Genomic DNA, 18131 nt, shown 5'->3' on the forward strand with positions numbered 1-18131 from the left:
ATCTTTTCAGTTTACACACTCGATCTGGATACTTGGCATCTTGAAACATTTCGGGTTGTCGCATGAAGACTTCTTCTTCTAATTCGCCGTTGAGATATGCTGACACAATATCGATGTGATTCACCAAATATCCCCTTTGAGCAGCTATGGCAAACAGCATTCGGATAGCAGACACTCTTATTACCGGAGAGTAAGTTTCTGTGTAATCGACTTGGGGTTGTTGTGAGAAACCCTGGGCTACTAACCTCGCTTTAAGTTTTTCTACTTCACCACTTTGGTTACGTTTCGTCACAAACACCCACTTACACCCAACGATATTTTTGTCAGCTGGCTTTTCTACGAGTTCCCACGTACCTTTTTGCTGCAAATTTCCGAACTCTTTCTGCATCGCCTCTTTCCACATTTTCGCGTTTTTGCTCTTTAAGGCCTCTGCCACTGTTTTGGGGTCTTCTTCGTCTTGCACAAAAGTATTTACAAGAGCATTTGCTGATTCTACTGCACGAACTTTTCTCGGACGTCCCTTTCGACCTGTCCTAAGAGTTGTTGGTCTTCCTCTTCTTCTTTTCACACCGGGCACTACTTCTTCTCTTTCTTCAATTGAGGTGTCAGATTCAGAATCCACATCGCCGCTGTTGTGTGCTTCTGTTCTGGCGATATCCCCTCTTTCTTTGTCCACAGAAACATCAACAACAAACCAATCGTCATTCTGCTCCATTTCCCCATTCATAACAGTTGGGGTTTCTTTTGCTTGTTTGGAGAAACTGTCTTCGAAAAACATGACGTCACGGGCGATCGTAATTGTTTTTTGTTGTTTACTATACAAACGGTAGCCTTTTGTTTGATGAGCATACCCAACGAATGTAAGTCTTTCTCCCTTAGGTAGTAGCTTTGACTTGCCTGGTCGTTTGTCTAAGGTGACTACGTCACAACCAAATATACGTAGGTGGGCTACTGAAGGCTTTCGTCCAAACCAACATTCGTATGGTGTCTTATTTTCAAGCACCTTCGTGGGACAACGATTCCGTATATAAGTGGACGTATTTAAGGCTTCTGTCCAAAGCGATTGGGACAATCCAGATTCCAGCAACAAGCATCTAGTCATTTCTACGAGCGTTCTATTAGCCCTCTCGGCAATCCCATTTTGTTGGGGGGTATAACAGACTGTTTTTTGGTGGTTGATGCCTTCATTCCTCAAAAACATTTGAAACTCATTACTAAGGTACTCTGTACCATTATCGCTTCGTAGGGTTTTTAAAACATTGCCCGTCTGTTTTTCGGCATTCACTTTAAAATCTTTGAAAACTTTTAGGGCATCGCTCTTCTTCTTCAAGAAATAAACAGTTGAAAACCTCGAGAAATCATCGATAAACGATATAAAATATCGTGATCCACCTTCGCTACATACCCGCATCGGCCCGCAGATATCGGTGTGTACAAGCTCCAAAGGTTTAGTGGTAAAGGTTTTACCATAGCTTGGAAAAGGCTGAACCGTGATTTTACACATTGAACATGTAACACATGGAAAACATTCAGGGTCTGACGACTCAACAGACATACCACGTACCATCTCTTTACTAGACAGCTTTAACACATCTCTTATGTTAAGGTGGCCATACCTCTTATGCCAAAGAACTCTTTCATTGTTTTGTTTTGCCATCATCAATCGTTCCCTTTTATTAAGCTCCACAACAAATATGCCAGCATGGGCCTTCGCCTCAAATATCATCTCCCCTTTGCTTGTTGTTGCAATTGCCTTCTCTTTGGAAAAAATCACTTCGTTGTTGTGCTCAATAATTTTATGCACAGATAAAAAATTAGCACTCAACTCTGGCACAAAGAGAACATTAGATAGAGTGATGTCGGTAAAATCCGATTTAATATTTACATCACCTATCCCCTCTGCATACACACAATCACCTGTTGCGAGAGATACCTCTTGCTTATGGGCTTTGAACGAAGAGAACAACAGCTTATTTCCACTCATGTGTGATGAGGCTCCACTGTCTACGATCCACATCTTGTCATTGGAGCATATTGCCTCTTCACTCGCACGCATTACCATTGCCTTGCTGTTGTTGTTGTTGTTGATGGATCTGCATTGGGACTTTATGTGTCCACGTTTACCGCAAGCATAACACTTTATATTCTTCTTTCGATTCTCGTCGTTGTCTTTTTCACCTTGTCTTCTTCTGAAGTTTGCCTTTTGCTTGGAATTTGCTGCGAAAACATGTTCCTCTGTCACGTGATGTCTTTCCCCTCGTCTTTGAAATTCTTCCATTATTTTAACCTTGAGACGATCAAGTGGGGGCAGAACATCTCTGCTTTCCACAGCAATGACGAAACTTTCGTAGTCTTCAGGTAGGCTACACAGCAGAACAATACTTACGAAATCTTCTGGAATAGTGATGTCGATTTCCTTTAGAGATTCGACGAGGCTGGTAAACTCGTTCATTTGTTGCGTAAACGATGATCCCTCCTGGATTTTAAACCGTACCAAACGTTTGAATAATGTCACCTTACGAGCTGGATCTTTTGTAATATAAATGCTGCCCAACCTTAGCCATGCCTCTCTGGCCGTCTTACACTTCTTAACGTGAATCAGCTCCGATGGTTTTATACTTAGCGTGATGGTGGCCAACGCTTTCATGTCCAACGCAATCCTTGACTCCTTTTCCTCCTTGGTTGCAGTTGTAGGACAAACACTATCAACTACCGACCAGTAATCCATCGTGATGAGGAGGCTCTTCATATGAATGGCCCAACTTGGGTAGTTTTCCCCATTCAACTTCTCAATTTGGAGCGAACCGGACATTTTTACTTTAAACTTTTAACAATTTACAAAAAACGACTTTAAACATATACTCGACTGACTTGTACTTTCTTATTTAATTTATTGGCACGCTGGGCCCATAACCTTTGTGGGTGCAAAGCGAATTAAATAAGAAGAAGAGAAGTACACGAGTAATACAAAAGAACAACTTTATTCGTAGACGTTAAAATAAGGAGTGAAATTACAAAGTAGAATGATTATGAAAAAGCAAAAATTGGAAATAGTAATTGGACTGGAATAAGAGAATAGGGTGACCAGATTCTTACAATTGGTAATTTGAAATTATTGGTATTTTTAATATATTAGGATTATTAAAATATTGGCATTTTTAAAATACTGGTAATTTTAAAATACTGGTATTTTTAAAATACATGTATTTTTAGAATACAGGTATTTTTAAAATACAGGTATATTTAAAATCCATTTTTTTTAAATCCAGATTTTTTTGAAATACTGGTATTTCTTAACTATTTTTCAAATATGGGTATTTCAAAAATACTGGTGTTATTCAATATTCTGGTATTTTTTAAATACACGTATTTCTTGAAATGCTTGAATTTTTTTAAATACTTGTATTTTTTAAAATAATGGAATTCTTAAAATACTGGTATTTTTAAAATACTGGCAATGTTTAAAAGACTGGCATTTTTAAAATGCTGATATTTTTAAAATACTGGAATGTGTTTAAATACTGCTAAAGTTTAAAACGCTAAATTTCTTTAAGATACTTACATATTTTAAAATACTGGTTTTTTAAATACTGTTATTTTTTTTAATTAAGGTTTATATTTAAAATACTGGCAAATTTTGAAATAATGATTAATTTTGGTACTGGTATATTACAAAAAGGATAATTAAAAAAAACAACTGCTAATTTTTAAATGCATTGGCACTTTTAAAATTCTGCTTAATATACTGGTACTTCTTAAAATACCAGTATTTTTATTACACTGGTACTTTTCTAAATATTGCTAGTTTTCAAAATACTAGTACCTTTTTAACATATTGCTAAAAATTAAAATACAGGCCTTTTTAAAAATTGTGTATTTTTAAATTCTGGTATGTTTCAAAACACTGGTATTTTTTAGATGACTAGTACGTTTTAACTTTTGCTAAAATACAGTTATTTGTGGAAAGTAGTAGTAATTAATCTAAGGCAATTTTCAAAATACTGGTAATGTTAAAATACTGCTCGTTTTTAAAGGTACTCTTTATACTCTTTTTTAATACCCTTTTTTTAAGCACTGGCATTTTTCAAAGTACTGGTATATTAAAAAAAACTAATATTTTTAAAAATACTGGTATATTTCAAAATACTGGTATTTTTTAAATACTGGTATATTTCAAAATACTGGAATTTTTTAAAATATTCGTATGTATCAAAATATTGGTATTTTTTAAAAATGGTTGTTTTTTTAAAATACTAGCATTTTTTAAAATGCGAGTGATTTTAAAAATTCTGTTTTTTTTTTAAATACTGGCATTTTTTAATTACTGGTATTTTTAAATTACTAGTAGATTGAAAATTACTGGTAGTTTTTAAAATACTGGTGGTTTTTCAAATACTGGAACTTCTCAAATACTTGCTGGAGGCCACCATAGCGCAGAGGTTAGCATGTCCGCCTATGACGCTGAACGCTTGGTTTCGAATCCTGGCAAGACCATCAGAAAAAAATTTCACCGATGTGTTTCCCTTTCTAATGCTGGCAACATCTGTCAGCTACTATGCCATGTAAAAACTTCTCTCCAAAGAGGTGTCGCACCGCAGTGCACGCCGTTCGCACTCGATTATAAAAAGGAGGCCCCTTATTATTGAGCTTAAACTTGAATCAAACTGCATTCATTGATATGTGAGAAGTTTGTCCCTGTTCCTTAGGGTTCATGGGCAAAATTTGAATTTGAATTGGTACTTCTTAAAAAGTTGCTATTTTTAAAGAACTGGTAATTTAAAAACAGAAATTAAAACACTGGTAATTTTTAAACTGCTGGTATTTTTTAAAATAATGGTATTTTTTAAAATACAGGCATTTTTAAAAAAGTACTGACATTTTTCAAAACACTGAAATTTTTTAAAATACTGGTAGTTCCTAAAATCTTTGCATTTTTTAAAATACTTGTAATTTTTACAATACTGATAATTTTTAAAATACTGGTAAGTATACAAATACCGGTAGTTTTTAAAATATTAATAATTTTCAACATGCGGGTATTAAAATACTGATATTTTTCAAAATACATGTTTTGAAAACAATTTTGGTTTTTTAAATTTTTAAAATACTGTTTTATTATTACTGGTAATTTTTAATATACTTTTAATTTTTAAAATACCTGTAATTTTTAAAATACCTGTAATTTTTAAAATACTTGTAATTTTTAAAATACTTATAACTTTAAAAATACTGGTAATTTTTTAAATATTTATAATTTTTTAAATACTAGTTATTTTTATTATACTTGTTATTTTTAAAATGCTCGTAATTTTTTAAATGGTGCTATTTTTTGAAATACTGGTTATTTTTTAAATATTTGCAATCTTCAAAATACTGGTAATTCTTATAATATTGGTAACTTTTAAAGTACTGGTAATTTTTAAAACACTTGTAATTTTTAAAGCGCTTGTAATTCTTAAAATACTGGTAATTTTTAAATTACTGGTAATTTTTAAAATATTGGCAATTTTGAAAATACTGGCAATTTTAAAATACTGGTAACTTTCAAATACTGGTAATTTTTAAAATACTGGTAATTTTGAAAATACAGGTAATTTTTTTCATATTAATTAAAAAATATTTTCCTAATTCGGTTTAGTATACCTTCAAAAATTAAGAACAATTTTGTACAGTGTTCAATCTTTGTCTTCATTAAGCCACATGACGACAAAGTCTATTTCAGTTAATTGAAGATAACTTGTGGACAATTTTACGATACAATTGTGAATTTTGTTAATTTTCTACCATGATGATGATGATCTTAGAATAATTTGCCATAAAATGGTTTGCTTTAACCCTTTGTGTGGTGTGTCCATTTAATTTGCCACAGTCCAAACCTCATTTTAATATCTTTAACATTTGCATATCATGTTCATTTGCAAGCAGTGTCCCTAATGCAAATTGTGTGTTAACAAGACATTTTGTTAGAATGTGCACTCTTGGGCCTAACATCAAAATTTGGCCATTATGAAAATGTTTAGAAAATTTCAAATATACTTTGAAGGCTGCAAAAGGCTCATGTGGTTTCATTCTTCCCATGAATGTTTGATTGAAGCACATTTCTGGGGTATTTATTCTGAGAGGGAGGCAATAAAAATGCAACCTCTTCAACTAAATCATAGAGGTAACTACAGCTGGAAAGGATTAAGGTAACTAGAATTTATCTGTGATGAACAAATAAAGGAGAAGGAGCTTTGTTACAGCCCACATGTATGGATGGCTATAGGCGTGGGGGAATTGGAAATTTAAAAGTGTTTATGTAGCAGGGAACTTGTTATAGGAAATTCTTTTCCCTTTGATTCTGCTCAAGTGCCTGCTACACTTGCCTTGTACATATAATTAAGAGGACCACAATGCAACAGGAGCCGCATTGTGAGTGTTATTTGGTCGGTGCCAAATACATTTTTTTAACCCAACAAGAACGACATGAGAACTCTAGCAGTAGATATGTTGCAATTCCCTTCATTGCCATTTGTTATATTCTTTTTGTTTTTGGTTTAATTTTTGGTTGTTCGTGTAGTTCTTGTAGGTCTCTAGATGCTTTCACAGAATATTCGAATATTCTGCAACGAACCTCATCCATCGTTGGTTGGTTGGTTGCTAGCAATAATTGTGTTGTAGTTCATGTCCACATTCATTTATTTAGTACACTTGGGGTATTAGTGAGTGCTCCTAAAATACCACAAGTGCTAATCTTTCAAACCAGCTAGCCAGACTGACAGACAAACAGACAGCCATGTAATCAGCCAAGAACCACATACGCTCTTCGTCACTCATTCACTTACTCTCGCTCACTCACATTCGGAGGTAAATTTTAAAATTGCACTTTAAAGAAATAAATACATGACAATATATCACAACAAAAGCAAGCAATGCATTGCTATGGCTATTGCGTAGTTTGCCAGGTATGTGCCAAATTGGGGGCAGTGTAACTTTTATAGCTATGTAGTTGCTTCTAGTTTAGATTAGGTTGAAAACAATGTGCGGATATTAATCCAAACCATGTCAATATGGACATACACCTAGATCAGCAATAGGCTTGTGTGCGCACTAAATACTAAAAAGTAATGTCGAAAAATCTAAATCAAGATTTCCGTGCTACTAAAAAAAATCCCTATTTGTTCTCCTTTCCACGCCACTAAGTTGATTAAAGCCGCGAAAGCAGGAAAATATTATAGGAAATGCTCCAGTGTCTCATAATTTTCCCAAACATATGCTATCACTTGCCGCACCTATTCTGCATATCCCGTTTTTATACCAAAAGCTCTATTGATCTCCTTCTTACTTCCTTTCAGTAATAGCCTAGTCTTCCTACGATCTCTATCTCACCATAAAATTTACGTAGTCCTACCGATCGTTTCACTATTTCGTGTTCGGGGATCGCCAGGATCTCCGCCTACAGGACCGTAATATGGTTAGGTAAACGGAAATAGATCTCAGTTCCTGGGCTCTCAGTTTTTTGATCCATCCATCAATACTAGTGTTCCGTCAATCCAACACTCTGCCGCTGGCAGCAGGGCCTCACACTCGACATCAAGTGTCGTCTCAGGTATTCAATTAGAGACCTCTTCCATTCCTTCTAGATTTCCTATCCCCGCCACTATTATACCGCGATGGTGTGACCTGTTCCTATTCTCTATCCAATTTCCCATCGTCTTAAGTCTCATAGACGCAGTGGCTGCCTCAAGGTAATCTGTATGTCTATAGGTCGGATATCGAGAAAAGTTTCCAGTGCCCTAGTGAGCGTGGTTCTAAAATATGTTCTCTGAACCTGTTGTTTTATCCTTACGATGCACTCTTTCTGCATCGCATTACACCAAACTATTGAGGTGCAAGTAAGTATTGGTCATATCAAACCTGTGGACTTTCCCCGTATTCTGGCTAGAGCTGGCAAAATATCGATAGCACTATCGATATTTAATTTTTTGACTGAATATCGATTTATATTTTTCCGATAGATACTATCGAAAGGTAAAATTTTTTGCAATATTAAACAAAAAAAAATGCAATCAGACATTGTGTGCATCCTTTAAAATTCATTGCGCCTATAGAGGGCGCAATTTTCATCCGATTAGGCTAATAATTTGTACAATGATTTCTCTCATGACTTCCAAGTGACTTTATTAATCTTAGTTTTATTTGGTCTGTTCATTGCTATTGCTTCTGTATAAATCGATCTCCTGATCGATTCCTATTTCGTTAAAAATATAGGTGGGGGGAAATTAACAATAGTGTCGTTACTATCGATATTTATTATTAAAACTATCGAAAATATCGAATGCTGCGATTATCGATAGTTTGCCAGCTCTAATTCTGACCAAATTTGCGTACGGCACGTCTAAATAGGATCTAACATCTTTGAGGCTACTCAGTACGCTCCCTAATAAGAAAATTCCAGTACAGGTTCTTGTTCAAGAAAGAAGTCGTTCTGTTGAATAACCATGCTGCGCTGAATTGGCTCAACTTCGTCTTCCTCGTGAACAAGCAGATTTCAATCTCTCTGGATTAACATTCAGACCCCTAGGTCTAACCTAGTCGTATACCATCTCCAAAACCCGTTCGGGCTTTCTACAAAGCTGATTCGGATCCACACTCCTTAGAAGTATTATAACATAGACGGGTTCAAATCCAAAGTTAGCCTCCCTTATAGGTTATTCATGGTTCCTCACCCATGGGAGGGACGATAAAATGCTCTCTGTGACGTGCCCTATGCCACTTTCTCCTTATATCCTAAAATGTATTCAACAGGTCCTTAGCATATGGTTTATTCAGGATTGGTTCAGTGTGTCGGTCCTCACAATTTTAACAGCCCTCTCGATGTCAATGCATACCGCTAATGTGTACGTCTTGGCATGCTATATGTATTTGAGCAGTTTGTTGGATGTCCTACTCTTTTTCATGGTATCTACAATACATGCCATGGTTTTGAGCAGAAAGGACTTTGGGTTTATAGGTCTGAAAGCCTTTGGTGTCGTATTACTTGCCTTGCCGGGCTTGTGTATAAATACTGCCAGGCTTACGGAGTATACGCAAGTCCTATTCATGCTGTGAATAAAACGGCTAGATGGGGCGTCAGGTTGTCCGCTTTTTTCTGTAGCTACGCAATAGATTCCATCAGGTCAGGATGACATAAACGTTTGGAAGCTCTTTAAGGCTTCCTTTACCATAAACTTTGTAATGATAAACGTGCGATCAATCTCATTGTTCTAAGATCCCGATGTCTCCCTGAGTCCCAACGTATCATATAGAAAATGCGTTTTCATCAAAAGTCTACCTTGTACATCCATGGTATGTTCGTGTTGTTGTAGCCACATTTTCATGTGGAGGTGGCAATATCCTCGTTAAGCTCCTGTAGGTGAGCAAGCTAGTTTCGGTATCCGCAACCTGTAGACGCACCCGGTAGCTCCTAGCTAATCTTCTCGGGACAGTATTGAACACCACACAGATCGGACCTCAATGTTCCGGCCTGTGTGGTGCTCACAGCTATCACTTGTGGTAAGGACGAACATACCATACCAGGATGGGTACTGAAAAGACAAGGTGTCTTAGTTTCCAATTAACCTTAAATCCAAACTCACGTGTTGTACCATGGCAGCTATATATAGTATGTGGTGACGCCTACCAATACTACGCAATAATGTCGGTCTGGTGTATGCTGCAACTTTTTTTCTATAGACTTCGGACATTCTAAGGGCAGATTCACAATTCATAGGCAACATGAATTCGAATTTTTAAAGTATTATTGCTCTTTTCTACAAGGGTTGGTTACTGCGCAACTAGCGCAACCTAAATCATGTTTTAACGGTTTGAAAACAATTTTGTTTGAAACTAGCATTGACAATTTTACCATAGTTTTGATTTGTGCCTAGTTGAGAATTCCATACAGCTGATCCCTTGACTTACCTTTATAAGTGTAGCCTGAGGCTTACTCGAAGTATGGCAACACTGCCAGAGATTTTGTTACGGCAAATCTAATGTCATGTGAAATTCCAAAACCTTCGTTTCGCATGCAACGAAAAAGTGCCTAAAGTTTGGCCATTTCTGAATTAATTTGCCAAAGACATTTCTGCATAACACGAGCAGGCAGATGTAGCAATTTTTTAATTTCAATTCTGTTCTACGATTAATTGGGTATCTTATGCGGTTGCCGTGAATGTTTTTGTTGTGGATGTTGTCTTTTTTTTCTTAAGAAGCCGCCAAGACATTTAAGGACTGCTATATTGGATTTATGGTTAATAGAGGAATGATGATGATGACGATGATGCCGGCTAATGTAAGTCCAAATGATGATGCTGCTGCAACTACTTCTGATGAGCCTCATCAGAACCATGGTATGTATCATGGTGGTAAAGAGGTTGGGAAATATTTGTCTTTTTTTGCTGAATTGCGCGTGGTTTTCTTAAAATAAAGAAAAACAATTATTTTTAGTGTTGTCGACGAGTATTTATTTTTTCTTCTCTACGTCGACTGTTGTTGCGCCGTTAAGTATGTGTATCTAAATAGTGCTGTTGTTGTTTTTTGTTGTTGTTGCTGTTGGTCCTCTCACTTTTTTATTTCGCTAGTTTTTGTTGTTGTTGTTCTTATTGTATACTTTTTTCAGTTGCGCTCTGTGAAAAGCAATTTCAATTAAATTCGAACACCTTTTTAGCAAATTTGCCTTTTGGTTCGCTTGAAACGCTGTGTTGGTCGGACGACGTAATAATTGGCATTTCGTTGCGGCCGAAGTTTGTTTATCCCCAATTAGCCGTTTGATAATACCTTGGTATTTTGTTGCACTTTCTTGCCTGTGTTTTGTGTGAATCGCATCGAATCGTATCGTATCGAATGGCAACGTAAGAAGAAGGAAACTTAAGTGTTAAACAATAGAATCGCCAAGTGAGATAAAACATCTAAGAATTGTGTAAACGAACAATAATTAATAATAATAATTAATAATATTGTAATAATTTAAAATTAACAAACCAACAAAACGTGCTACCTATCTGCCATATCTCAAAAACAACTATCGTTTATCGTTTCCGCATCCCTCCCAAAAACAACTCTTCACTCCTTCAGCCGAAAGCAAGAGTCGGCAGCAGCTGCAATCTGAGAAATTCTAAGAATTGTTTAAATATTAAGAAAATGAAGAGTGTATGTGTCAGGCCACCGCCGAACAGTAATCATGAATATTCACCACCACCACCGTTACCACCTCCTTCGGCGTCGTCACCATCATCGTCGGTGAGTAAATTGAGTGTAAAGTGAAAAAGAGGCAATCAAACAGAAATGTCGTGGCCCTACCTATTTAAAGGCGTGCAAGTGTGGTAGGTTCATAATAAACTGTGCTTCGCCGTTGGTCGTCTGTCAATTTGGTAATTCGGTTTCATCGTTTATTGGTTTAAATTTTTGCTGAAATTTATTTATGGTATTTATTTTCCTTCGGCCTCCTCTACTACTTATTGGCAAGAAAAATGTTTGTTGTTTGTGCTCACCAAAGCCAATGCTCTAACGGCCTTATAAAATAAAATCCAGTCAATTACATTTTTGACACGTTGTTGTTGCAAAACTTTTTTCTAAATATTCATATTGTTCTTGTTCTTGTAGATGGTGTTTTTGTTGTTTGTTATTTTATTGGCAAGGATTAACCTGTGAGAAAAAAAAGACAACAACAAATGCGACATGACCAAGACAAAGTTTTCTAAACGTTACAATTACCAAGCCGGCAATGATGCAATATCCCCAAAGTTGTTGGAAGCCTTACTGGCTTTTTGTACAGGATGTGAATGGGTTATTTTGTTCTCACTCACCCGCTAGCCTATATGTATGTACATATTTGTTTAGTCGAAAAAAAAATGTTTTTTGTTTTGCAAAAGCCTTTAAGCCAGTCAAGGATATTCTAAAAGTCTCAAAAGATTACCCAGGGAAAATTGCATATCCTGTTTGACAATGTTTTGCTGTCACAGCTGTGTTACATGTGTAAAGTGTCCAGCAAGCAAAAATATACCGTTATCATTTAGGCATTGTAATAAAAAAGCAAGGTTAATGCATTTACATTTGTAGCTTTAGGAATTTGACATTTTGTTGAGTTTTTTCTTCAATGCTTTTTTAAAACCTCGTGGAAAAGGTGTTAGCATTATTTTTTTACCCCTTGAACATTGAATGTGTACAAAAATTCTCTAAAGTAGGTAAAACGTGTCCCTATTTGGGTTTCATTGCCGAAAAAAATGTTGGTAAATTTTTGGGTAAATTTGGACTCGTTAAAACTCAGTAATTCTATAAAGCTTAATTTAAAAGAAAATGTTCTGAGAACATGTTGTCTTGGGATAGGCGGATCGATGAGGACCACGCCTACTAGGGCACTGGAGACTATTCTAGATATCCGACCCATTGACATACAGATTAAGTGTGAGGCAGCCAATGCGGCTGTGAGACTTAAGGCGATGGGAGAATGGATTGAGAATGGGAGCAGCTCATACCATCGCGGTATAATCGAGGTGGCGATTGGATACCTGGAAGGAAGGGAAGAGGTTTCCGATCGTATACCTGAGATGAACCTTGAAGTCGAGTGCGGGGCACTGCTGCCATCGGCAGAATCTTGGATGGACGGAACCCTAGTATTGCCATCTGGAAGATCATGTTACACGGATGGATCAAAGGTGGAGGACAAAGTGGGCCTGGGGGTCTACATTAAGAACCTTGGGACTGAGATCTGTTTTAGACTGCCTGACCATAATACGGACCTGCAGGCGGAGATTCGGGCGATCACGGAATGCGTGAGGTGGTGTGGAGCTAACGCGAGGACGTCGAGTTTGAACATCTTTACCGACAGTAAAATTGCCGAAAGGCAATAACAACCAGGACGGTAAGGTTACGAACTGTCTTGCAGTGTAAGAAGGAGATTAACGCCTTCTCTGAGGATGGAAAAATCCGCATTGTTTGGATGCCGGGCCATAACGGAGTAAGGGGAAATGAAAGGGCAGATGATTTGGCGGTGAAGAAAATATAAAAGCGTCTTATGGCAGATCACCACATAAATCTAACTCAAAACATATTTTAAAAATGAGGAAATTAATTAGAAAGCAGCATTTATCATCCGATTTTGTTGAAATTTGTTACAGTAAGTTATCTGAGGACCCTAGACATTCTTATCGAATATAGTTCAGATCGGACAAAATCCCCGATATAAATTGAGCCACATTTGTTATCCGATTTTGCTGAAATTTGGCACAGTGAATTATGATAGGCTCTATGAAATCTTTGCATTCAATGATAAAGAGCCAACTTTTTGTAGCCGAGTCCAATCTGCGTGCCGCAATGCGACACCTCTTTGGAGAGAAGTTCTTACATGGCATAGTACCTCACAAATGTTGCCAGCATTAGGAAGGGAAAACCACCGCCGAATTTTTGTTTGTTTTTTTATGGTCTTGTCAGGATTCGAACCCAGGCGTTCAGCTTCATAAGCGGACATTGTAACCTTTGCGCTATGGTGGCCTGTCATTAGTGTATACCGATTTCTCGATTCAAGGTTCCTGGCCCATAAAAGCCGCATTTATTACCCGATTTCGCTGAATTTTGTTATAATGAGTTTATTGCACCCCTACACATCCTGAATATGGTGTAGATCAAACAATATTTGGATATTGCTACGGACCGGCCAAATTTTATGCGTTTTTACTTGTCTTTGTGTATTTTGCTGTATATTTCGTATCTTCTTCTCGATATGCGCAACGAAAGTATTCTTGTCCAGCTAACACGAACTTACTTAAAACTTAATTTACCATCAGGATGCACTTATAAGGTGAGGCCATGCGAACAGCTGAGTAAAATTTTTTTATTTTTTGTTTTGATTTCCCAGTAAATCTAAGATGAGCAACAAAACAGTGTTATAAGGATGAAAATACAAATATAGAAAACATTTGAAGAAGATAAGTTGTTAAACAAAGTTTATTTCTAAAACCACTTTGACATTTCAATTCACAGCATTTGCCACTCAAGGTAGTTTTGTTGGGGGTAGAATTTTGTTGTTGTGCTAATGACGCTACCTCTTAATTGTGCCATGATTTACCATGAACATTCCAGTCATTGACCAATAGTGATGCTGGATCGAACCCGGTAAGTACACTCGAATTTAGTGGGGTTCAAGAGTCGTGAGTTGTCGTGTCACGCGTACTCACGAGAAAATCACAACTCACGAGACTCTCACGGCTCACAGGAAAATCATGACGAACCGTTAAAAATAATCGAAAATAATTTTTTTTTGCATGGGTCTCAAATTTTACGGTATTTTAACGCCTTTGTGAGCGATTCGAAGTATTTGACTGATCTATTACTCATTACCAGTATGACATCAATTCGAATGGAGCTAATAGGTCTTGTGCATTGCCAGTTACAAACGTTGAAAGTCTAGTCTTTCGATCTTCACCATATTTCTTGCAGTGATGCCAAAATCGAACATCTGTCTGCATGCTTTTTTGAGGTATTCAAATCCGGCAAAAATCTGTATATAAATTATCCCAAACAAAATATATCGAACGCGAAAAGCAAGCTGCTGGAAAATTTGCACATATACTTCGTGTTGACGGAGATCGTGGGGGATTGCAAATGGGCCATATCAGTTCAGATTTGGATATAGCTCTCATATAAAGTGATCTTTCGAGTTGATGATTTGCTCGTTTCTATTACATTTTCATTTACGACTTTCAACAACCGTTCCAAATACGGACCAAGACCTCCTAGAAGCCGCGATAGTTATCCGATTTGAAGAAATAAATCTATTGTGAATGGTAAACCTTTTTCACGTATAACTTATCCCAAACATTATATATTTATATCCTGATAAATTTTAACGTTTATTGGTAAAATGGAATTATATAGTTGTTGTAGCCACACTTGTGTGGAGGTAGCGACTCTTGACCGCCCTCTGTGAAGCCTAGATCGTTCCGGTACTTCCGGTCTTAAGGATTGCCATAGTAAATTTTTCACAAATAAGTGTTGCCAACTGAAGAAATACATCTATTGTGAATGGCAAATGCATAAACATTGAAAATTGGTATTTAATTGCCATTCAGCACATATTTCTGCAAGTTTAAGTTTGAAATATTTCTACTTTTTTCACTATTTTATCTCGAATTGTTTTAACAGTTTGTCTAACAGCGTTAACACCTTTTGTCAAATAACCAGACTTGAACCATGTTTTTATTGCCCATGTCAGCTGATTTTATAAAGGGAAAACAGATGATTGAACCAATAAAACAGTTTTTAATGAGCAGCGTATATGTGTTTTTGCACTTTTAAATTTTTGGCAGTATCAAAAAAGAAGGCCGTTTTTTCACTTTTGGTCTTTGTTAAACCAACATACCATGAGGTCTTTAATAATTATTACAAATGCTGGCACGAAGTTATTATAACTTCTCTGTACCATGATGTAGGGTGTTTAATTTAAATTAAACCAAATCTGTTTTTCTTGCTAAGCTACTGCCTGACAAAAGGAACACAAATCTCTTTTGCTTATTTTGCATTAATTACCCGTTTTTTTTCCTTCTCGCAAATCCAAACACCATATCTCAAGTGCCATTCTCCTCTCAATGGTGTTTGTGTCCACTTTTGTCCCTATCGCTAAATGTGAAAATATGTCGCAAGGCACCACACTGCACTGCGGAGAGGGGGGGAGGGGATGTAGTTGCAATTAACACTGATGAAAAGATAGCGGTGTCGATTAAAAGACTATTACGAGGTACATGTGACATTGATTACCTCGTATTCTTGGCGTTTTAATGGCCAAACGATTAGTGATTCACCCAAACGATTGCATGGGCTTCTTGTATGTTTGTGTTTTGCTTTTGTTCTTGTTGCTTTCTCTCTCTCTCTCTCAATCCTATATCGCAGTACTCTGGTGTTGTTCATGCTCGTTTTGTTGACTTTTTGTCGTCAGTTCATTTTATCAGACACTTTAAATGACAGGGTCCCAATGAGAATTGTGCGAGAGAGAAGCAGCAGCATAAGTAAGAATGCACAAGAGATGGGGGAGAGAGGGATGAAAACGATATGTCTTTGATGATTCTTTGCATACTTTTAGATTTAAATAATCTGTCAATCAATGGCGGCGAACACGATGTAAATTTAAGTTATTCGATGAATTGTGTATTTTTTCGCATGACGTTTTACATGGTTTGCTTGAGAAGACAGGGAGGGAGGTAGATAGGGAGATGAATGCTGATTTTCCTGGTATTTGATATTTGTGAGAAAATGCGTGTTCCATTGTTAGTTGTTATATTTTTGTTGTAAAGTGACACAGCTGACCAATTTAAAGTGTTGCCAATGATTCTTTTTAAAGCCAAAACAGTCCATATCAGCAAATAATTTATTGATAAAAGATGAATCTTTAGAAAAAACAAAATTAATTGAATGAATGCTGAACAACCTAGACATTGGTTAAGTGGGCGTGACGCGCCAAATGCCTGTTTTAGAACCACGATGATACTGTTAGAAATTTCCACGAATTAACTTATTTGAAGGGCATATGTGTACTTTACCTACCAAATCATCCAAAAATAGAAGTTTCTGGGGGCCGTAAAAATCTAATCGGAAGATCCGGTTTATATGGTAGCTATAGCAATACTTACCCCGAATGTTAGAAATTACAACAAACCACTAAGTGCAACATTGCAGCCAAATCGGCTAACGATTATGGCCAGAGATGGCCTGTCAGAAACAGTGACGTATATGACATACATTTCCGACGTATATTACATACGTCGAAAACGTCGTAAACCAAGCCAAAAAACTAGGTTTCTGACAGAAAAAAAAATTCGAACGAAAATATGTCGAATTTTTGATCTGATTAACTAAAAATTTTGGCATAAGTAATTTTTTCCTCCTGGAGACGAACAATATTGAAATTGGAAAAAATCGGTTCAGAATTAGAAAAAGCTACCGTAGGTTTACACGATTTTTACCAATATTGTTATAAAATGAATGGCATCTGAGGTAGTGTCAAGTGAAATGGTAGATGGCGTGTTAAGTATGCTAATGTGAGGTAATGTCAAGTGAAATGGAAGATGGCGTGTTAAGTATTTTATTGAATAAGTAATGTTATTTTTAAGTATTGTTATTGAATAACATAATTAACACTCCATGTACCATTTCACTTGACACTTCCTCAGATGTCATGCATTTTTAACATATGTCGTTTACAACAGCTTTCAAAAAGCAAATTAAAACGGGAGAAGCAAATAATTTTGCAAAAGGATACAAAATAATTGCAATTTCTAAATATAATTGATGAAAACTAATAATTTATTGATTTTTTGCTTCACAAAAAAATCCTTAAACGTTACTTTATAAATTGACTTGAAATTTGCGTATATTTCCAATTAATTGTGTGAAAAATGTGAATGCAAAAATTAAAAAAAAAACTTAATATTTCTTTTATTGCGAAATTTTTTTACATATAAACTCTTCTATATACAACAAATAAGTGACAATAATATTTGTTAAAAATCAAACTTTTGCACTGAGTTATTAAGGTTTATGACGTTTGCGACTTTTTCTACGTTTTATACAAGTATACGACGTTTTCGACTTTTACAACTTTTTGACAGTCGGAAACCTAAAAAATCGTCTTACGGACCATCTCTGATTATGGCTTCCAGGGGCTCGGGTTTATACGGGAGTTATGTATCTATAACAAATTAAAAACCGATTTGTTGTTGAAAGTTGTAACAGTACAATACGTGCCAAATTTCAGCCTAATTGGATAACAATTGCGACTTCCAGAGACTAAAGATATGAAATGGGAGATAGGTTTTCACCGCTGAAAATGTTTCTTGATGGTCTCGCCAGGATTCGAACCCAGGCGTTCAGCGCCAAAGGCGGACATGCTTTGTCCGCAATGGGTTTTTGGGGATTTTTGTAGAAAAATCCAAGCAGGTTAAATTTTTGGTTTTATAAGGATACTTTTATCTGCAAAATTTTGAATTTTTCCAAATTTGCCAAATATTGGGTAGCCCAAAAAGTAATTGCGGATTTTTTAAAAGAAAGTAAATGCATTTTTCATAAAACTTTGAATGAACTTTAATCAAATCTACTTTTTTTACACTTTTTTTCTAAAGCAA

General features: G+C 36.2%; 1 protein-coding gene across 5 annotated transcripts in view; it reads left to right on the forward strand.

The window, feature by feature from the left end:
- The window catches only part of LOC106081700 (double-stranded RNA-specific editase Adar), a 372583-nt gene that overhangs the window by 29471 nt on the left and 324981 nt on the right, over window positions 1-18131 (forward strand). The window contains exons 1-3 of one of the 5 annotated variants that reach the window (XM_059366905.1): window positions 10014-10370; window positions 10640-10914; window positions 11095-11259. The exons of the other annotated variants lie outside the window; for them this stretch is intronic. Of the exons in view, the coding sequence (XP_059222888.1) occupies window positions 11161-11259 (99 nt within the window). The 5' untranslated portion in view covers window positions 10014-10370; window positions 10640-10914; window positions 11095-11160. Of the gene's footprint in view, window positions 1-10013; window positions 10371-10639; window positions 10915-11094; window positions 11260-18131 lie in introns of those variants that run through there. 5 annotated transcript variants of the gene reach the window in all.

The sequence above is a fragment of the Stomoxys calcitrans genome, chromosome 4 (assembly GCF_963082655.1).
Source record: "Stomoxys calcitrans chromosome 4, idStoCalc2.1, whole genome shotgun sequence".
Lineage (NCBI taxonomy): Eukaryota > Metazoa > Arthropoda > Insecta > Diptera > Muscidae > Stomoxys > Stomoxys calcitrans.